Source organism: Oncorhynchus kisutch, linkage group LG28 (assembly GCF_002021735.2).
Source record: "Oncorhynchus kisutch isolate 150728-3 linkage group LG28, Okis_V2, whole genome shotgun sequence".
Taxonomy (NCBI): domain Eukaryota; kingdom Metazoa; phylum Chordata; class Actinopteri; order Salmoniformes; family Salmonidae; genus Oncorhynchus; species Oncorhynchus kisutch.
The window spans coordinates 44,606,321-44,626,257 of NC_034201.2; the positions used below are offsets into that span (position 1 = coordinate 44,606,321).

General features: G+C 42.0%; 2 protein-coding genes across 10 annotated transcripts in view; both read right to left on the reverse strand.

Annotated features, from left to right (window-relative positions):
* Positions 1-659: 659 nt before the first annotated feature.
* On the reverse strand, positions 660-7,124 carry LOC109872444 (heterogeneous nuclear ribonucleoprotein A/B-like). 4 transcript variants are annotated; one of them, XM_020463656.2, is made up of 10 exons: positions 6,409-7,124; positions 6,196-6,300; positions 5,516-5,742; positions 5,029-5,197; positions 4,773-4,931; positions 4,505-4,660; positions 2,499-2,607; positions 2,053-2,253; positions 1,876-1,961; positions 660-1,324 (listed from the first exon to the last, which is right to left on the reverse strand). In XM_020463656.2, the coding sequence occupies exons 3-9, from the start codon at positions 5,731-5,733 to the stop codon at positions 1,891-1,893; spliced, it is 1,083 nt and encodes a 360-aa protein (XP_020319245.1). In that variant the 5' UTR covers positions 5,734-5,742; positions 6,196-6,300; positions 6,409-7,124; the 3' UTR covers positions 660-1,324; positions 1,876-1,890. The 4 variants fall into 4 exon arrangements, with proteins under 4 accessions (XP_020319245.1, XP_020319246.1, XP_031663770.1 ...); XM_020463657.2 differs by lacking the exon at positions 1,876-1,961 and having other exon boundaries at positions 662-1,324; positions 6,409-6,524; XM_031807910.1 differs by lacking the exon at positions 6,196-6,300 and having other exon boundaries at positions 904-1,324; positions 6,409-6,520.
* The window catches only part of spns3 (SPNS lysolipid transporter 3, sphingosine-1-phosphate (putative)), a 47,634-nt gene continuing 28,356 nt past the window's right edge, over positions 660-19,937 (reverse strand). For 3 of the 6 annotated variants that reach the window (XM_031807907.1, XM_031807905.1, XM_020463875.2), the window contains 15 exons: positions 19,275-19,417; positions 17,104-17,256; positions 16,770-16,959; positions 16,489-16,554; positions 16,262-16,360; positions 15,588-15,759; positions 6,409-14,533; positions 6,196-6,300; positions 5,516-5,742; positions 5,029-5,197; positions 4,773-4,931; positions 2,499-4,660; positions 2,053-2,253; positions 1,876-1,961; positions 660-1,324 (listed from right to left, as the gene is read on the reverse strand). In XM_031807907.1, the coding sequence (XP_031663767.1) occupies positions 14,469-14,533; positions 15,588-15,759; positions 16,262-16,360; positions 16,489-16,554; positions 16,770-16,959; positions 17,104-17,256; positions 19,275-19,417 (888 nt within the window). In that variant the 3' untranslated portion in view covers positions 660-1,324; positions 1,876-1,961; positions 2,053-2,253; ... (4 more) ...; positions 6,196-6,300; positions 6,409-14,468. The remainder of the gene's footprint in view (positions 1,325-1,875; positions 1,962-2,052; positions 2,254-2,498; positions 4,661-4,772; positions 4,932-5,028; positions 5,198-5,515; positions 5,743-6,195; positions 6,301-6,408; positions 14,534-15,587; positions 15,760-16,261; positions 16,361-16,488; positions 16,555-16,769; positions 16,960-17,103; positions 17,257-19,274; positions 19,418-19,937) is intronic. The other 3 variants (XM_031807906.1, XM_020463873.2, XM_031807908.1) reach the window with 3 other exon arrangements.

Genomic DNA, 19,937 nt, shown 5'->3' on the forward strand with positions numbered 1-19,937 from the left:
TGTTCAATTACAATTGATCTAGTGTGTATAATAAGTGAGACGCTTCACAGGCAATTTGTCACTGGATTGTGTAGAACACCCTCAATACTCAACTATAGACCAACACCTAGTTCCACTTCATTTTTTTCCTTTGTTCCCTTCTAATCAGGGACAGATTTAGACCTGGTACACCAGTTGTGCAATTAAATCACGTAGAACAGAACACTTAACAGGTGGGAATTTAGGATTAGAGGTAAGTCCCTTTGTAGAGCTGACATGACACTCAACGAATTTTAACACACTTCCGTCTGCCATTGCAAAAGCACTGTCCACATCACCTACATGTAAGTTGTGTTCTTTTTGCAATGCGTACAGCTTCATTTACATAGGCAGCCCAAATATGATTTTAAATATTTCATTGGTTGACTGATAAGAGCAGACCTTTCTACCAATTGGGCAAAAATAACTTGGTTTACTTACACCGGCAGCCCAGCCATAAAATGAAAGCATAATGTTAAAAAAAAAATACTGAATTAAACTTAAATATGCCAAAACGTGTCAGCAACCTTAGTTGGAAAAGCACAAATAGTTTACAAGAGGATTGTAAATGTGCCATTTGATGACCTTAACACCAAGGACAGTATCCATAAGTTACGCACTAAAATAGAGATGGACACAAATTAAACAAAAATGTTTATTTATAACAATTTGCCAAAGACACTGGTGGAATGTAATTCCAGGGGGCTGCAACCCCCCCTGCAATATTTTAAGCATAAAACTAGGTGTAAATGCCACTTAACACAGGTCAAAATTAAAAATGAATCCAAAATATATTGGTTGCTTCCATTTACAAGCAGACATTCTCTAGAGACAAATCTTAAAAGGGGGAAGAAAAAAAATAATCAGATAAATCCCTTTTTTTTGTTTTTTTAACATGATCGCCAATCCTACACCGAATTCCTTGTTGAAAGTTCTGTTGCCAACTTGCAGAGTCAGAAAAGAAAGTAATCTAGAAACCAGAAAAAAATTACTCAAAATTGCTTTATTTGAAAAGCTCCGACAGCTTTCGATGCTCATGTAAATCCAGTCGCCATGTAAAATACCATACAATACATTAGATTCAAAAGGTACCAAAAAGTACAGTAAAAATTACTTCCATCTCTGGAAATGTGGACCAAAAAAAAAAAAAAATGATGAAATAAAAAAAACTGTGGAAACGTGACATTTGCTTCCCCCAGTTCCTCAGATGGTCTGTACAAGTGGAGTTCAAGTCTGTCATCCCAAAGGAAAGAATGAAGTCCTGCACACTGCCGCACCCCAGTCTCAAATCTGGATTACTTGAGTCCTTTAAGAGAGGAGAAAAAGGGAATTGTTGCCACACCACTTATGACACGACCCCCACCACCCTGCATTAAAAGAGCAAACAGCTAGAGCAACAAGCATGCAAGAAGGGGATGATTAGGAAGCCAATGCTGCTGGTTAGATCGGTCATAGCATAGCATTAAGGGAAACGGCATACATTTTGTTACATTTGCTGTGCAGCTTTAAGCAGATAGTCTCCCATCTCCCGCTCTAGAACATGGTCCACCGCAACATCAACCCTTATTGATCCAGTAGTGTAGTTGTAGGGGTGCATCTTTGATGCAGATTATGTGGGCAAATTTGAGGGTTTGAGGTTGTGTCCTTTTAAAACAAAGTTTCCTGTCCCCCAACAGAACGGTACTTTCTAAATCCAATTGATGAACAGTGGATAATTTCATTCTAATCCACAATAGCCTTCCCCCTGGGCCAGACTAAATCGTGGCAAGGAATTGTTAGCATCAATGCCACAAATCTAACAGCTATATATATATATATATATAGGACCACAATGTTACAAGACACTAAAATGCATACCTGCACTACATGAGATCAGTATGGCTTGTAGCTACCCTGGTGACCTCCACGTCTTGGAGTTTTCCCATAGCTTGTATTGCCCTGGTCTGCAGGAATAGAGAGAGAGGACTGAGTGCTTCTGTGCAAAGACAAGTCATATAAATCAGGTAGGCGCTTGCCAGAGGTCTGTATACTCACTGTAGTCGTAGCCCCCTCCATAGCCACCTCCGTAGTATCCAGCAGAGTAGTCATAGTTGCCGTAAGCGCCATAGTTTCCATAGGCCTGCTGCCCACCATAACCATAGCCCTGGTTGCCATAGCCCTGGCTGCCATAGCCCTGGCTGCCATAGCCCTGGTTCCAGTAGTTATTATAACCCTGGTTGCCATACTGGTTTTGGCCTGAGGGAAACAAAAAGGTGGTTCCAAGTCAGACTAAAAATTGGTTTCACAAAAAAAAGAGGAAAAAAAAACCTCAGTCCAGAGATGCCAATTAGCAATCCAGTTTCTCTGAGCCGTCCCTGCCTAGAGTACCACACCCATCTCGCAGCCTTAGACCAGAGTGTCTTCCTGCAGGTAGAACCCATTGTACACAGACCTTCTCTATGCCCTGGTCACTAACTCAGTGACATTTTGTTAATACTCACCACCACCACGGCCTCTGCCTCCCCGGCCTCCTCCATAGCTGGCGCCACCACGGCCTCCAAATTGCTGCTGCTGGTACACCTCTTTGGGCTGGGCGATTTTTATCTCACACTGGGATGACAAACGAGGATGTTTAATTATACAGGATGCTGTAAAGAGATCGCAGCATGGAGTACAAACATGCTAGGGCTAATTCAGACAAGTCACATCTTAAGTTGAAGCATTGATTTTAGCTTAGAGCTCACACTGGACCCCCATCTCAGTCACACTGAATGTCAATACAAATATATATATTTTTTAAATACAAAAAAATACAAATCTGAACTCTAAAATGCAAATAAGAAAAATGTGTTCAAATTGATGAAACGAAGCGGTCAAATAATTTAACACCATGAAAACAACTCTTGCATGCAACATGAAAATGTCAGTGAGATTAGGGCTGGGAGATATGGCCAAAATATATCACGGTATTAAAAAAAGTAAGTTTTTTTTAGTTAGTGCAAATGTTGAGCTTTTATTATTCTAGGAGTAGCGAGCGATCCCAGGGTGCTCTAGGTGTAGCGAGCGATCCCAGGGTGCTCTAGGTGTAGCGAGCGATCCCAGGGTGCTCTAGGAGTAGCGAGCGATCCCAGGGTGCTCTAGGAGTAGCGAGCGATCCCAGGGTGGCAACACATATTCTAAGTGGTTTCAATGAGTCTCTCCATTCTGATTGAACAGTATAAAACAATTCACCTTCAACCAAAACAAATTTCAGCACGTTTATCATTTCCTGCACTCAATTGCAGTGGTGGAAAAAGTAACCAATAGTCATACTTGAGTAAAAGTAAAGATGTGAAAGTTACTCGAGCAGGTCACCCAGTTAAATACTACTTGAGTAAAAGAATTTGGTTTTAAATACACTTAGTATCAAAAGTATTTGATAAAATGTACTTAAGTATCAAAGTACAAATAACTTCAAATTCCTTATAGTAAGCAAACCAGAGAGCACCATTTTCTAGGTTTATTATATATTTAAAAATAAAAATGTATGGCTAGCCAGGGGCACACTCAAACATAATTTAAAAACAAAGCATGTGTGTTTAGTGAGTCGGCCAGATCAGAGGCAGTAGGGATGTTCTCTTCACAAGGGTGTGAATTGGACCATTTTCCTGTCCTGCTAAGCATTCAAAATGTAACGAGTACTTTTAGGTGTCAGGGGAAATGTTTGGAGTAAAAAGTACTGTATTTTATTTAGGAATGCAGTGAAGTAAAAGTTGAGCATAACTGTTGCAATCGTGGAAATAGAACGACTATTCTAATTCTGTTTCCTAGGGGACCCTATAAGCGTCAGATACATTGCATGTTCTCTTAGCTACTTCATGTAGCTAACATATAGCTATTAGCGGCTCAAGATTTAGGGCAACTTGCTAAGACAAACGAGCGGTTTGCTGATGTAAGAAACAAACTAATAGTGTCATTATAGAACACTAGTGGATTTATATGAAGAAGCAAAGTGAAAACAGCATCATTGTTGTATGTGCTGCATTGATCATGCAGAGAGACTGAACGCAAGTGTCTCGTGGTTGAGGAACAACAAGGCGCTCTTTGAGTGACAGGGGGCGGGGCTAGGTCTGTAGAAAGCAGCATGAGAGAGAGATGACTCAAGTAGCCAAGTAAACTATGCAAATGGATGTTACCCACGGTTTATCACATTTAACAAACCAAACATTCAAATACCAGTATAGAAGGTAAAGTAAAAACCCAAACCGGTCCGTACATCAATACCGGTATATCGTAAAATATGGTATACCACCCAGCCCTAGTGAGGATACATTATTTCAAGCCAGGGTGAGTGACCATGCCCCAAAGCATTTCAGCAGGGAATGAAGACTATACACAAATAAAGTTGCAATTAGACACAAGTTAGCATTTCACACACAGATAGGATGCTTATCCAAATTGACATAGGATACACCCAGCATGCACATCTCCACCAACAGTAAGTAGAAAAATAAAGAAATATACATACAAGACCTTCCTTTCCATCTGTAACTTTAGTTCCACACACATTGTGGAACTTTTTCTCAAGGCATTTTTTAACAGTGGACTCTTCTTTGAACGTGATGAAGATAAAACCCCTCCTTTTTTTGAATTTGGGGTCCACTGGGAGTTCGATGGATTCAATCTAAAAGGTTTGAGAAAGAAACAAATTAATAACACATCAATAACATCCGTAGCTACTGAAACACAGGAGGGTCATGCAGAGGTCATCGTAGAATGATAGGACAGTGACAAACCTCCCCAAAGGTTCCAAAGTATTCTCTGATGGTCTCCTCTGTCGCTTCTGGATTTAGACCACCAACAAAGATCTTCTTGGCTGGTTCCTTCTTCATTGCCATAGCCTTCTTTGGGTCTATCTGTCGTCCATCTAGCCTGTGTTCTTTCTGCTCAAGAACCTTCAAGGTTGCCCAAAAAAAAAAAAAAATGTCTACAAAGCCCAACTTCCACAAATGTAAGATATCAAAATCATGTCACCTTTCCTATGGAACACACCTTGTCTACACTTGCTGCCGTTTGGAACAAGATGAACCCAAACCCGCGTGACCTTCCTGTGTTTGAGTCCATCTTGATGGTACAATCTGTCACCTCTCCAAATTTGGAGAAGTAGTCTTTCAGGTCTTTTTTGCTAGTGTCCCAGCTAAGTCCACCAACAAACATTTTGCTGCAGAGAAACACAGATCAGTAAGGACCGAGGACAAAGCTCATGAACTGACAACTGAGCAGGCACTTAAATTTCATTCAAGTTCGGGGGGCACACATTGTGGCTTACAAACTTGTACAGGCCAATAAAACTGGGAGTTTACACTTCGGTTGTATCACCGCAACTCAAAACACCGATTGCATAAGTGTAACAATGCTAGCCAGTTGAAGCCCATCCCCCAAATGGGCTGGGCATGGCGCCAAGACTAAACAAAAGATAAAACGTTTGCAACCAACGTTATTATAATACGACTATGTAAAAACAACCATACATACTTACCCAGCGTCATCCTCGCCTTTGCTTGCATTTATCTGTCCCCCTTCTGCCGCTCCGTTCTGGGCGTCCACTTCCTCCACAGCAGCCTCTTCCTCACAACTCTGTTTGTCTTGTTCCTCCGTTTCGGCCTGTAATGTGGATTCTTCTGCTCCATTCAACTCTTCTGCTTCGTTTCCATTTTCGGACGTCTCCATTAATTGCTGTTCAGCGTCGTCAGACATAGTGATCACCTACCCATGGAGATAAAAGGAAACGTTAGCTGGCTGTTAGCTAAAAATGCATGACATTTGTTGTAGACATTCGTGCACATTCTGACGCAGGCCATAAAGCTAACCGGCTTCTCTGGCTAGTTAGCATGTAATGTTGCTAACACAAATCACTTTGAGCCAACGTTTTACTTCATACGCATTCATGCAAATTGTACAGAAACAATTCAAACGCCAGCAAAAAAAAAAAACAGCTTAAAAAACAGGTCTAGCTAGCAATTAATCTAGCTAAATTTAGTTGGTTATTCTGTTAGTGTTCGCGGCCTGCCAGTGGTGCCTGACTTGACAAATCTAGTTAGCAATAGCTAACGTTAAGGTAACTAATACATTATTTAGCTAGCTTAATGGCAGGTGACATAAATCGTTGAATCACATAACTCAATACGTGAGCGGTAAACAAATACAAATGGCGTTTACCGTTTAAAATTGAGCAAGGTGCCGGAGGCTGCTTTTCAAGATGGATACTCTCCGACTCGGCGAGCTAACTCGTGGCAATCTTTATACTACCGGAAGAGAGCGCTCCTGTAAGAAGTAATTTAAGATTGGGTATCTAAACGTTGTCATCATGATAAGTGTTTTCCTATTGGCTTCTTTGCAAAAAAAATAAAAAATAAAGTGCCACCTACTTACCGCAAGTCACACGAGATGTTCCTCCTGGCAAGTTGAACCGAAATGTTTCTTCCGGGAAAAGCTCCCAAACCTTCAATACCCACAACATTGACCTTTCCGATAGCCAATGGGCTCTCAGCAACGCTTCCACCGCTGCATCCGAAGGAGAAACTCACAATAGATTCATATAACACTTTGGGGGGCGATAAAACACAATATTCAAAACAAATATTCATTTTCAATGAAGGACCAACATTTGAATGAACTGATTTATTTTATTGAATTTACTCCGCGACATCCCGTTGAGATTGACCAATCGAAGTTGACTATAGTTTCCAGACCCTACTGGATTGACTGTTGATTTATATCGCTATTTAGCCTGCATATGAGGGAGAAGAAAAGAAGCATGGCTGATCTCGGCCGGTAGTCTGCCTGCTGCATCCAAAGCGGCAAAGTAGCTCGCTAGCTACCGGCTGCGTCGCAGATAGCGAGCTAAATACAATGAATGCTATACGTAAACTGACAAACTAGCCAACGAATTAGATTGGATTATAAATATAATTGCAGGTTTTAGATACAAAAACTACAAGTATGCTGGTGATGGACTGTCTCTTCCTCTCTCCCTTTCTACTTTGTATAGTTGCATTTTGTCCTGCTAAAGTTACCATGTCCCCCAAGGCAAGGGGTCAGGGCCGGTCCTTGCCTTTCTGCCCCCCTAGGCGAGACCAAAAATATGCCGCCCCTGCAAAAGTAGAATAGTCCCATTAAGCAAAATCACGTTGAAAAGACGTCTAAAATACGTATTTTCCAGATGTTGAAATTAGGTCAAATTTAGGTTCAGAATGAAAGGGTGAAAAATCGTATTATTCCGGTTGTTGAAAAGGCGTTAAAGACATTGGAAAATACGTATTTTCCAGACTATGATATCAGGTACATTTTCAGTTCTGAATGAAAGTTGAAAATGTAATTAAATGTAATGTAATTTATAAACGTCTGTGTTTGTCTGGTCCAGACCGCACCAAATCTGAACAAAACATAGACGTCTGTGATAGGTTCGGATTTGGTCGGACCAAAAATCAATGTCCGTGAATGTGATAATCAAGGCCGATTCTAATGAGACCACCTAATCCGGCCTAATGAAAAACTGCCTAATGAGAGACCGCCTAATCCTGCCTAATGAGAGCCTGCCTAATCCTGCCTAATGAGCGGGCCCAGCTAATCCTGCCTAATGAGCGGGCCGGCTGTACAAGGGGTTGATAACAATGATGTTTATCTATTTTGAATAAATCTGAATTGTTGATTATAAATTCATATGGCTTGAGTTGTCTACGATTAATAAAAATTATGAAAATGCCCTTGTAGTATAAGAGCTGTTTGAAAAGATGGCCTGAAATTTCAGCCTGTTTTGGCGGGGTGGAGTTTTGGGTAAATTAGTTAATAGACCAATAAGAAAGAGTTCCATATCTCTTTGCCAACAACATAGTTTTCAGTTAATGAATAGTTATTGTATACATTACATATATAAAACATGTGAACAGGTAGGAACATGTAGGCTGGGCAAACATTTATTAACAGAGAACACAAACAAAACATAAAGTACTTCTATGTACTTTGAGGCAATGTGCCTTTTTAGGGCTTTTAAGTTCCTACTTCTGCACTAATGTACCACAAATCTGTGGATTATGTCATTGTAAATACACTGGAGAAAGACTGCCACTTAAATACTGTGGTCAGTTTGTAATAACTTGTGAATTAAATGAAAGTATAGTGGCTGGTGGGGCTCTACTTGGGGAGAGTGGGTCCACAGAGAGACCGAAGTGAGATGAGTGGAGGCACCACACATACTTCAGAGAAGTGTCTGATGCCCTCCCAGTTCTCCGGTCCCAATCCCTCTGATAGAGCCATCTCCACTCTCTCCAATGACCACCATTGGCTCCTAAACTATAAATGGGCACACAAGGAATAATAATGACTTGGCCTCATCTCCTAATTTGGCCAGAACTCTTATTCATTTTACAGCAGGTTTGCAAGTCACAAAAATAAATACAATTACATTGTAGTATTGATAAATACTTAATTCCCTCTTTCTCTAGCCAAGCTTGTCTGTCTCCAACTCCCCCTCCTAGTTAGCCTTCTCTGTTGTTTATGATTTTGTTGTCATGGAGGACTGATTGCTTCGAGTTGAAAAATAAATGCTGCTCTCATAGAACGGCATGCTTTGAGCACTACCGAGAGTGCTAAATGCCTAATGCTGAATTTGCTACAGGCCTATAGTTTACATTTTTGTCGGTGACACTTTCAATATCTTGGTAATTTGCAGCCGTTTAAGTCTATCAAAAGTGTGCCAGTTTGCACATGTCCATTAGGCCTATGGATATATTTTTTATCAGCACAAATTAGATTGAGCAACAAAAGCCAAACTCGTTGTCTTCTTAAATTAAACTTGTTTTTGACAGTATGTGGAGCACAATACCACGCACGAGTTTAGAAGGGAGAAACTCCTCAACCTTATATTCTATAGGCAGGGATCCACACAATGCAGCTGTTGCAAGAGTGAATTTTACACCCTATTGCGCACTAGTCGCAAAAACAATGATTGATAGGCAGTTTAAACTTATTTAATTAAACCATTATTGAGTTCAAATAAACATACATTTGTGAACAGCCAACCACAACAATCCATAAAGCGTAAACAGCTAAATGAGAGAGCAGCAGTGTGATTCACATCAACGCGCTATGTAGATGTCAATAATAAGTGAAATCCGTATCGCCCATCGGCTCCACCACTGCTGTCATTCTTACCCCAAGATTTTATTCAAATTGGATAATCTCTGGATGTCGACAGCAGTCGCACTATTGGAAGACCTAGTTTAGACTGTAGCCTATAAAAGCCTATTCCTGCTCCTTTTCAGCGATCCATCAAACGCATCATAGCGTGTCATCAGAGTGGTCTCTGATTTGTGGTCAGACTTGCTCAGGCGGAAAACTTAAACTTGTGCCTTTTCAATGTACCTTTTCAATGTCGTGAAAACAGAAATGTGGGCCAATTTTTTTTTTTACACAAACATCCTTTCTGAAATTACAAGTAGTCCTTTTTAATAATGATCTACTTTTTCAAAAGTATCTGTAATCAGATTACAATATTTTTGCTGGTAATTTAATGGATTACAGTTTGTTTTTTGTAATCCGTTACATGTAAAATATTACATGAAATCTGTTACTCCCTAACCATGCCCCCTATGACCCCAAATGTACTGCATTGGTATCAGAAGTGCCATGACACTATAGTGTGGTAACATTATTCATTTAGCAGACACTTTTACGTGAAAATTAACACTTGCAAAGCACCCTGGGTATTATTCTGCTGATCTCCGTCCCCAAACAAGGCCAAAATTGATTACAAAACAAATTATTTGGGCAGTAAGCATTTGAGCCAATTTTGATTGAAATTGGTTCAGTGGGTACTGAGGGAACATAGGGCTGAGGGGACACATCGGGCTGAGGGGGAACATTGGGCTGAGGGGGAACATTGGGCTGAGGGGGAACATAGGGCCGAGGGGGAACATAGGGCCGAGGGGGAACATAGGGTGGACCCAGGTCAAAACCACCATGCCAATGATGCAACTTTAGCTAAATTTTTGTAACTGAAAACAAACAATTTTACTAATTAACATATCTAATCCGCTAGCTAGCTTGCTAAATTTACATGGAGCGTGGTGGCATTTAGCTTGCTATCTGTCAGTAAATAATCCTACTATTAGCTGGTTGGATGTGGCACTGTGGCAGGCAGACTGCTACTCCTCGAACGCGGCGGTGAAAGCGTGGCTATCGAACGGCCAATGGCGTGAGGCGTGGGTCTTGATGGCTTGGGAGCTTCCCCGAAGGAATATTTTGGTTCGATGCGTTCCTGCGGGGATGGAATCAAATTGATTTTGCCACAACAGCAAATTTAAAATTGTAGACAGCAAAGTAACATTATCAAATACATTTTTTAAAGTTAATTTACTTGTATGAACTACTAGATCATTTCCCCCTCTATTCAGTAGCTAGTTTTACATTCATGATTTAGCCTATCCCTGTTGACGTACAATACACGTTTGAATTTGTTTATTTGTTAAATAAATGTTTGAATTTATAATGTCAATGTAACCATCTGCCACTGAGTAAGGTGTGATGTGTCATACAGCTGAAGTCGGAAGTTTACATACACTTAGGTTGGAATTATTAAAACTCATTTTTACGACCACTTAACAAATTTCTTGTTCACAGACAGATTATAATTCACTGTATCACAATTTCAGTGGGTCAGAAGTTTACATACACTAAATTGACTGTGCCTTTAAACAGATTGGAAAATTCCAGAAAATGTCATTGCTTTAGAACCTTCTGATAGGCTAATTGACATCATTTGAGTCAATTGGAGGTGTACCTGTGGATGTATTTCAAGGCCTACCTTCAAACTCAGTGCCTCTTTGCGTGACGTCATGGAAAAATCAAAAGCAACCAGCCAAGATCTAAGAAACATCATTGTAGACCTCAACAAGTCTGTTTCATCCTTGGGAGCAATTTCCAAACACCTGAAGGTACCACATTCATCTGTACAAACAATAGTACGCAAGTATAAACAACATGGGACCACGCAGCCATCATACTGCTCAGGAAGGAGACGGGTTCTGTCTCCTAGAGATGAACGTACTTTGGTGCAAAAATTGCAACTCAATGCCAGAACAACAGCAATTAAACCTGTGAAGATGCTGGAGGAAACAGGTGCAAAAGTATCTATATCCACAGTTAAACTAGCCCTATATCGACATAACCTGAAAGGCTGCTCAGCAAGGAAGAAGCCACTGCTCCAAAACTGCCATAAAAAAGTCAGACTACGGTTTGCAACTGCAGATGGGGACAATGATTGTACTTTTTGGAGAAATGTCCTCTGGTCTGATGAAACAAAAATAGAACTGTTTGGCTGTAATGACCATCGTTATGTTTGGAGTAAAAAGGGGAAGCTAGCAAACTGAAGAACACCATCCCAACTGTGAAGCACGGGGGTGGCAGCATCATGTTGTGGGGGTGCTTTGCTGCAGGAGGGACTGGTGCACTTCACAAAATAGATGGCATCATGAGGGATGAAAATTATGTGGATATATTGAAGCAACATCAAGACATCAGTCAGGAAGTTGAAGCTTGGTCGCAAATGGCTCTTCCAAATGGACAATGACCCCAAGCATACTTCCAAAGTTGTGGCAAAATAGCTTACCGACAACAAAGTCAAGGTATTGGAGTGGCCATCAAAGCCCTGACCTCAAGCCTATAAAAAAATTGTGGGCAGAACTGAGAAAGCGTGTGTAAGCAAGGAGGCCTACAAACCTGACTCCGTTACACCAGCTCTGTCAGGAGGAATGGACCATAATTCACCCAACTTATTGTGTGAAGTTTGTGGAAGGCTACCCAAAACATTTGACCCAAGTTAAACAATTTAAAGGCAATGCTACCAAATACTAATTGAGTGTATGTAAACTTCTGACCTACTGGGAATGTGATGAAAGAAATAAAAGCTGAAATAAATCATTCTCTACCATTATTTTGACATTAGAATAGTGGTGATTCTAACTGACCTAAGACAGGGAATTTGTACTGGAATTAAATGTCTGGAATTGTGAAAAACGGAGTTTAAATGTATTTGGCTAAGGTGTATGTAAACTTCCGACTTCAACTGTATGTGGACAGCTCTTCCCTTGTGAGATCTACTGTAAGTTGCTATTCGGGCACCAGGTGACGTCATTTAATACTTTATCTTTTTTTAATCCACCCTAAACTTCAAGTACTGGTAGTAAAATGTTTTATCATTATGGCTGGTTAGGAGTGGAACATGGTTATGGTTGTTTAGGAACAGGTGGGTTAGCAGCATCTTGAATGTTGGTAGAGATAGATGACCTCTTACCAGCTCTGCTTATTAGTCAGGTGATGGGAGGGTACCAAGCTCATTAATAGCTAGAGCCCAGAACACAGGGATATTAAAACCCCATTCAGTCTCCACACAGCCAGTAATGCCAGCGTACTGTCAGGACAGACAATACATGTACCTAATTTCTGCTTCGAACACAAGCAGCCTTCCTAATGGTAGACTACATTCACATCCTGCAAGATTCATTGGCATATTTAAACGTTTCTCTGTTAAACTCTCAGAAAAATGTTTGTAATGTACTTCATTCCTGCTCAATTTCCACTGAACTGTTCTGCAGCCATGTCTGAATCACTGCATTTGTTGTTTTTCTGATGAAACATCGCCATTTCAAGTGAATATGATTAGACTGAAAAAAAGTGTGCAACGTAGGCTCAAAGAGCACTAGGCTTGACAAGACTTTAAATACACACCAAATGTTTTACTTTGATAGAAACACACATTTACACTTAACAAAAATATAATTGCAACATGCAAAGTGTTGGTCCCATGTTTCATGAGCTGAAAAAAAAATAAAAAATCCCAGACATTTTCCATATGCACAAAAAGCTTATTTCTCTCAAATTGTGTGCACACATTTTTTTCTCCATCCCTGTTAATGAGCATTTCTCCTTTGCCAAGATAACCCATCCACCTGACAGGTGTGGCATACCAAGAAGCTGATTAAACAGAATGAGCATTACACAGGTGCACCTTGTGCTGGGGAAAACATGGCGTATTTCTGTCTGTGATAATAAATCCCTTTTGTTGGGAAAAACTCATTCTGATTGGCTGGACCTAGCTTCCCAGTGGGTGGGCCTGGCTGCCAAGTGGGTGGGCCTGGCTGCCAAGTGGGTGGGCCTGGCTGCCAAGTGGGTGGGCCTGACTGCCAAGTGGGTGGGCCTGGCTTCCAAGTGGGTGGGTCTGACTGCCAAGTGGGTGGGCCTGACTGCCAAGTGGGTGGGCCTGACTGCCAAGTGGGTGGGCCTGACTGCCAAGTGGGTGGGTCTGGCTACCAAGTGGGTGGGTCTGGCTGCCAAGTAGGTGGGCCTGGCTGCCAAGTGGGTGGGCCTATGCCCTCCAAGGCCCACCCATGGCTGCACCCCTTCCCAGTCATGTGAAATACATAGATTACTGCTTAATTCATTTATTTCAATTTACCGATTTCCTTATAAGTAACTCAGTAAAATATTTTCAATCTTTGCATGTTGCTTTTATATTTTAGTTCAATGTACATATACTCAACAGCAACTAAACTCCACATTTCTTGCCACATGGTCATTATTCTAATCATTTTGCAGTGATTTTAATAGGTGGATTGACCAAGCTAGAAAAAAAAGTGAGAATTGGCAGGGGATTCCCTTGCACACTGTGAGGTGGAGTGGAGAAGCCTCCATCTTAAACCCAGGACCTCCTGCTACAGCACCTACCGTCCTCATTAGCAAGAAGCAGCTGGCTGCTGGGTGGAAGAGGAACGCTTGGGCCTGGGGAGGGAGAGGTCAATCTGGAACGTCCTAACTAAATGGATGGGTTGACAGATTCATTTTTTTTTCAATTGTTGCTGGTTTGTTCCCCCGAAAATTCAGTTGTTCAGGGGCAGGTATGGTTTAGGACACTACAAGGACAATTTTTTATTTTTTTAACTAGGCAAGTCCGGTAAGAACAAATTCTTACTTAAAATGACGGTCTACCGGTGAACAGTGGGTTAACTGCCTTGTTCATGGGGCAGAACAACCAATTTTTACCTTGTCAGCTCGGGGATTCGATCTAGCAACATTTCAATTACTGTCCCAACGCTCAAAGCACTAGGCTACCTGCCACCCCAATTAAGGTTGTGTGAGATAAAAACATTGATGTGGTCAGACAAAAAGACCTTAATTATAAAATGGGTGTACATTTTTTGCAATAAAAGGCACATCATTTAACAACAGTTCTGTGTACGATGGACCACAACTCATTTTCTTTGGATCAGTGTGCAGCTTTGGAATCCGTTTTACCAGTTGCATTATTTTCTCATATAGAGTGGTCTGGGGTACTACAGACAATCACCCCAACTCTCAGTTTGGTCACATACCAAACAACATCTAACCTAACATATCTTCCTCTAGCCCGAGTGTCCTCCAAGGATCCCAGTTTCACCTCAGCAATCTGTGGAGCCTGCCATGGCACTAAACCGAGTAGGAGGATCTACTGGATCACACACCCCTGAAACACACAGAGAGAGGTGCAGTAAGATAGAGACCCAGGGAAACAGTATTAGACATGAAAAAGTTTTCTGTCTGGAACACAAAGGCAACTACTAGACGGTATCATGCATGTGAAACAATTGCTTTGCAGATGACTGTTTTGAGTAATACAGGTCGGAAATCAGAGAGAGAGATTACAGAAAAGCTTATCAGGAAGGAAGGAACCAACTCTTATCTCCTTAGGTGGTGGGTCTTCTATCACGACTCATAAACACAGGCCCACAGACTGAAGAGGATTGTGAGGTATCTGAGAAACTACACTTACAAGATACTAAACTTAAAACACAATGTTGTCTTTGTCTGTGGAGGGAGCCTTGCCCTCTCACCGTCTGTTTCCTTTTTAACCTAATCAAGGACCTGTACTGATTGTGTGTGTGTTGTCTATCTGGGTTGTGAGGAAGAGCAGTTTCTGAGAGGAAGCGTGTTGGGATGGTTCAGAAGAGTTATGAAGGGGACAAAGAGAGCCTCTGTCCAGGCATGGCCTTGAGTAAGCATCACGATCATGTGCCATGACTCTGTTCGGCACCAAAGCAAGCGAACACAACGAACAAACACACTCCAAGAGCTCTTAGTCCACTGCCAGCCTCAAACCCGCATGTGCACAAGAATGCACACGTACACACACACACACACACACACACACACACACACACACACACACACACACACACACACACACACGCACGCACGCACACACACACACACATTTGGCTTTGCATCATACTTCCAGAACATTCAAAAGGTAGGATGTATGGCATATAAAAGCCCAAATAGTATCAAATCTAACCTTGGTGCCAAGAATCAAATCTCACGTGCCATTAACAAAACATTTATTTAACCGTATCACAAGAGACTAACTCAAACCCTCACAGTTCTGGCATGTTTAGTTAAAAAACATACAAGCAGAACACACATCAACCATATACCCATATGTAGCCATACATCAACCATATACCCATATGAAACCATACATCAACCATATACCCATATGAAACCATATGTCCCTATAGTACCTGCAGTGAGTAGCTCTGCGTTCTTCCTGTCCTTTGTGATGTAGAGGGCTGTCATGAGGAAGAAGAGCCCACCCAGGACCCCTACGAAAGGGCACAGCAGGAAACTGTACTCCAGACTACGGAAACTCCACGTATGAGAGTCAGGCTGGTATGTACGCAGAGCGTCTGAGATCTACAGACCGATAGGGGCAAGAAAAGAGGCAGTAGTCACAGGGGTCTGACTCAATTCCATATCAAATTTTGTCAAATCAATGATAATTTAATGAGAACATTTATTAAATTGAAATTGACCTCAACCTTGATGGTCACTGGTTACTGACGTACATGCACGCAGGTTAGCATTTTTGGCATGAATGTTGTTCTGGAGGCAAACCTCCTGAGTGGTCACTAGCTGGCATAACCACAAAGTCATCAAATCTGATTTTAGACCTAACCCTAACCACACTGCTAACCCTACTGACTTACCCTTACCTTAAATTAAGACCAAAAAGCTCATTTTTGTTTTCATGACTTCTTACAATATAGTAAATTTTGACTTTGCAGCTGGCCCATCTAGCAAAAATCGCTCAGTTCTGCCTCAAGGATAAGACTCATCCCAATAAATGTCAATCTGCGACATACACACCATACTGTAGGCCTAAGAGTTTTGATTCAACCATGAATGACAGTCTTACAGATCCTAGCAGGTAAGGGCTTCCGGCATCTCCTAGGAGATGACAGACCATGATTTGCAGAGCTTCAGCTGTAGCTCTCCTGGTTGGCACCACCACATACTGAGAAGAGAAGGAATATATATATATATATATGCAGGGTTGGAAAGGTATACAGAAACATATGCCTAACTCACTGAAACTGCTTGGTTAATCTGAAGAGTCAAAAGATATCAGTGAATCAGACTCACCAGTAGGATATCAGCTAGAACGGCCCAGTTCAGTGACAATAGAGTCTCCCCAATGCCGATGAACACCTGAGCAGAATGAGACATTCACAGGTATCCAAAACAACATCTGGTCAACGTAACATTTGTTCAAAAGCATTTTAGCAGCTCCTAGTGAGAGCAGGACCTCAATCAAATTAATTTCTGAAGTATTTTGTCCATCAGCACTTGTCACAGAGTGATTTTTACAGTAACCTGGCAACCCCAAAGAGCAAGCAGGAAAAGCTAAAGAGCTGATGTCATACATAAGTGGCAGGGATGCTTGTAGACGCCAGTACGATAGCGGCGAAGAAGCAGGGGGCGGAGCCGAGCATGCCCACAGCACAGATGAGGGGGTCTGCGTTGGGCACCCTGTCCCTCAGTTTCCTGGAGATGGTGCTGCCCAACGAAACACCCAAAATACCCGTCATCACCGTCACGACCCCAAAGATGTAACTGGACAGAAAGATATATTTTTTTAGACAGTTGAAACATGTAACTGAAGTGTTATTGTTTCAAGCAAAGAGACTAAAAAGGTCAGAGTTCAAGGCAAAAAAAAAAGGCTATCGTTAATTTGTTCATTAATTTATTCGTTCATACCTGTCGGAGGTGTCGCAGGGTTCAGTGTTGCAGGGTGGCTGGATGCCTTGAGCGACCTGAGCTCGGCTCAGGAAGATGGGTGTCCAGAAGGCCAGAGCTCCAGTCAGAAAAGCCATGGCAGTAACTCCCAGTGATGACCACACAAAACTCTTACTGCATGGAGAAACAAACAGACATATTAAACAAACAGCATTCACAAAAAATTTTTTTTTAATGATTTTATATATTTGACATGTTATAAACATTTCATAAAATCCTGAAAGTTTCCAAAATTCCGGTAGTTTACTGGTCAACTTTGAGTTGTTACCGGTAAGTTACCGGTAATATACCCTTCCCTTGTAACCCTACGGCATGGGGCTAGGGGCCTCCCACCCACTTTTTTGTTTTCGTTTTTGTTTTTTCAGTCTTAACTTGGTTTGACAAAGGTGCAATTTTGAAATGTGGTTGTTGCATCAGCAGTTTTCCTCTTGTTGTGTCAGTCACTGACAGTCACTCAATTAGCCCATGTCAGCTAAAATGTTTTAGATTGCGAGGTAAGTTAGTCTAGCCAGCTATCTAAACCTGGTAGTAATCCTGGCTGAATTACCGACCGGGCAGGCAGGCTCCGGACCTCCTGAGGGCCCCCATTGATTTTGTTAGTCCCTCTCATCATATTAACATGGCATAAATCATGACAAAATGTGTATAATTGCAGAAATAATCTTAAAACTGCAAAATGTGAAAATATACTACACGACCAAAAGTATATGGACACCTGCTAGTCAAACATCTCATTCCAAAATCATGGGCATTAATATGGAATTGGTTCCCCCTTTGCTGCTATAACAGCCTCCACTCTTCTGGGAAGGCTTTTTGCAGAGAATTGATTCCATACAGCCACAAAAGCATTAGTGAGGTCGGGCACTGATGTTAGGCGTTTATGCCCGACTTGCAGTCGGCATTCCAATTCATCCCAAATGTGTTAGATGGGGTTGGGGTCAGGGCTCTGTGCCGGCCAGTCAAGTTCTTCCACACCAATCTCAACAAACCATTTCTGTATGGACCTCGTTTTATGCACAGGTGAACTGTCATGCTGAAACAGGAAAGGGCCTTGCCCAAATTGTTGCCACAAAGTTGGAAGCACAGAATTGTTTAGAATGTCATTGTATGCTGCAGCATTAAGATTTCCCTTCACTGGAACTAAGGGGCTTAACCCGAACGATGACAATCAGCCCCAGACCATTATTCCTCCTCCACCGAACTTTACAGTTGTCACTATGCAGTCGGGCAAATAGCATTCTCTTGGCATCCGCCAAACATAGATCCATCCTTCAGACTACCAGATGGTGAAGCATCCACTGCTCCAGAGTCCAATCGTTACGAGCTTTCCATCACTCCAACCATCGCTTGGCATTGCGCATGGTGATCTTAGGCTTGTGTGTGTCTGCTCGGCCACGGAAACCCACAATTGGCCCATTGTCATCAGGGTTAGGGTTTGGCCGGGGTAGGCTGTCATTGTAAATAAGAATATTATAACGGACTTGCCTCGTTAAATAATGGTTAAATAAAAAATACAAACCATTTAAATGAAGCTCCCAACAAACAGTTCTTGTGTTGATGGTGCATCCAGAGGCCGTTTGGAACTCGGTAGTGAGTGTTACAACCGAGGACGGACTATTTTTACACGCTACGCGCTTCAGCGGTCCCGTTCTGTGAGCTTGTTTGGTCTACCACTTCACGGCTAAGCCGTTGTTTCTCCTAGACATTTCCATTTCACAATGACAGCACTTACAGTTGACCAGGGCAGCTGTAGTAGGGCCGAAATTTTCCGAACTGGCTTGTTGGAAAGGTGGCATCCTATGACGGTCACTGAGCTCCTCGGTAAGGCCATTCTGCTGCCAATATTTGTCTATGAAGATTGCATGACTGTGTGATCAATTTTATACACCTGTCAGCAACGGGTGTGGCTGAAATAGCTGAATCCACTAATGTGAAGGGGTGTCCACATACTTTTGTATATATAGTGTAGCTGTAAAATTGCTATCTTCTCTCTCCAACGCCAAGAGAGGGGTCACTAAATGTTTTGCCCACAAGGTGGGTAGGCCCCGAAAAGGCTACTGCCGGACCTGAGTCGGAGACACAGTATTCAATCAAGGAGACAAGATGCATTATGTGTTCTCATTTAGTCACACTTCTTCAGAAGATACTTGACGTCCTCCAGGTAAGAGGTGTGCTCTATGGTACTTCCTCCATGGCCGTCAGAGGCCCCTCGTGGGGGGTTGGGGCAAAACACAGCCAGCAGGAACAGACCCAGGGAACCCAGGATGGGATTGAGCTGAGACAGACAGATGGACAGACCAACAGACAGACAGTGAGAACGGCAGACAAATATGAGTCATCAAACCAGGAGAGAATGTCTACTGCTCTTGCGCTCTGTCGCCAGGCAACAGGACTCAAGGAGGGATGACATGATTTCATCTGCTTCTTCAGATAGAACAACTACTGTCCGATCTCAAATGACATTATTTCATGACAGACCCTGCTTGTGAACAGGAAGCTGCAAGAACACACCAGGAGTCTAAACATTATGCTGATTCTGTGGCAAAAAGTTTTGTCTGTTACAAAACGTTTCGCAACAGAAACCGTTCTCTCCAAATGGAAAACACAAACAAAAGTTCATATTGGACAAATGAAGGTATTTGTTGGTCCCGCCCCGTTTCATTCTGTTTGGTTCTTACACGGTAAATGGTTTTCGGAATGAATACACACCTGGTGAAATACTGAGAAGATAATGTGCCACGGTGTGTGGATTAGAGGTGTGTTATAAAGATGTGCGTGTCACAACATGAGAACTG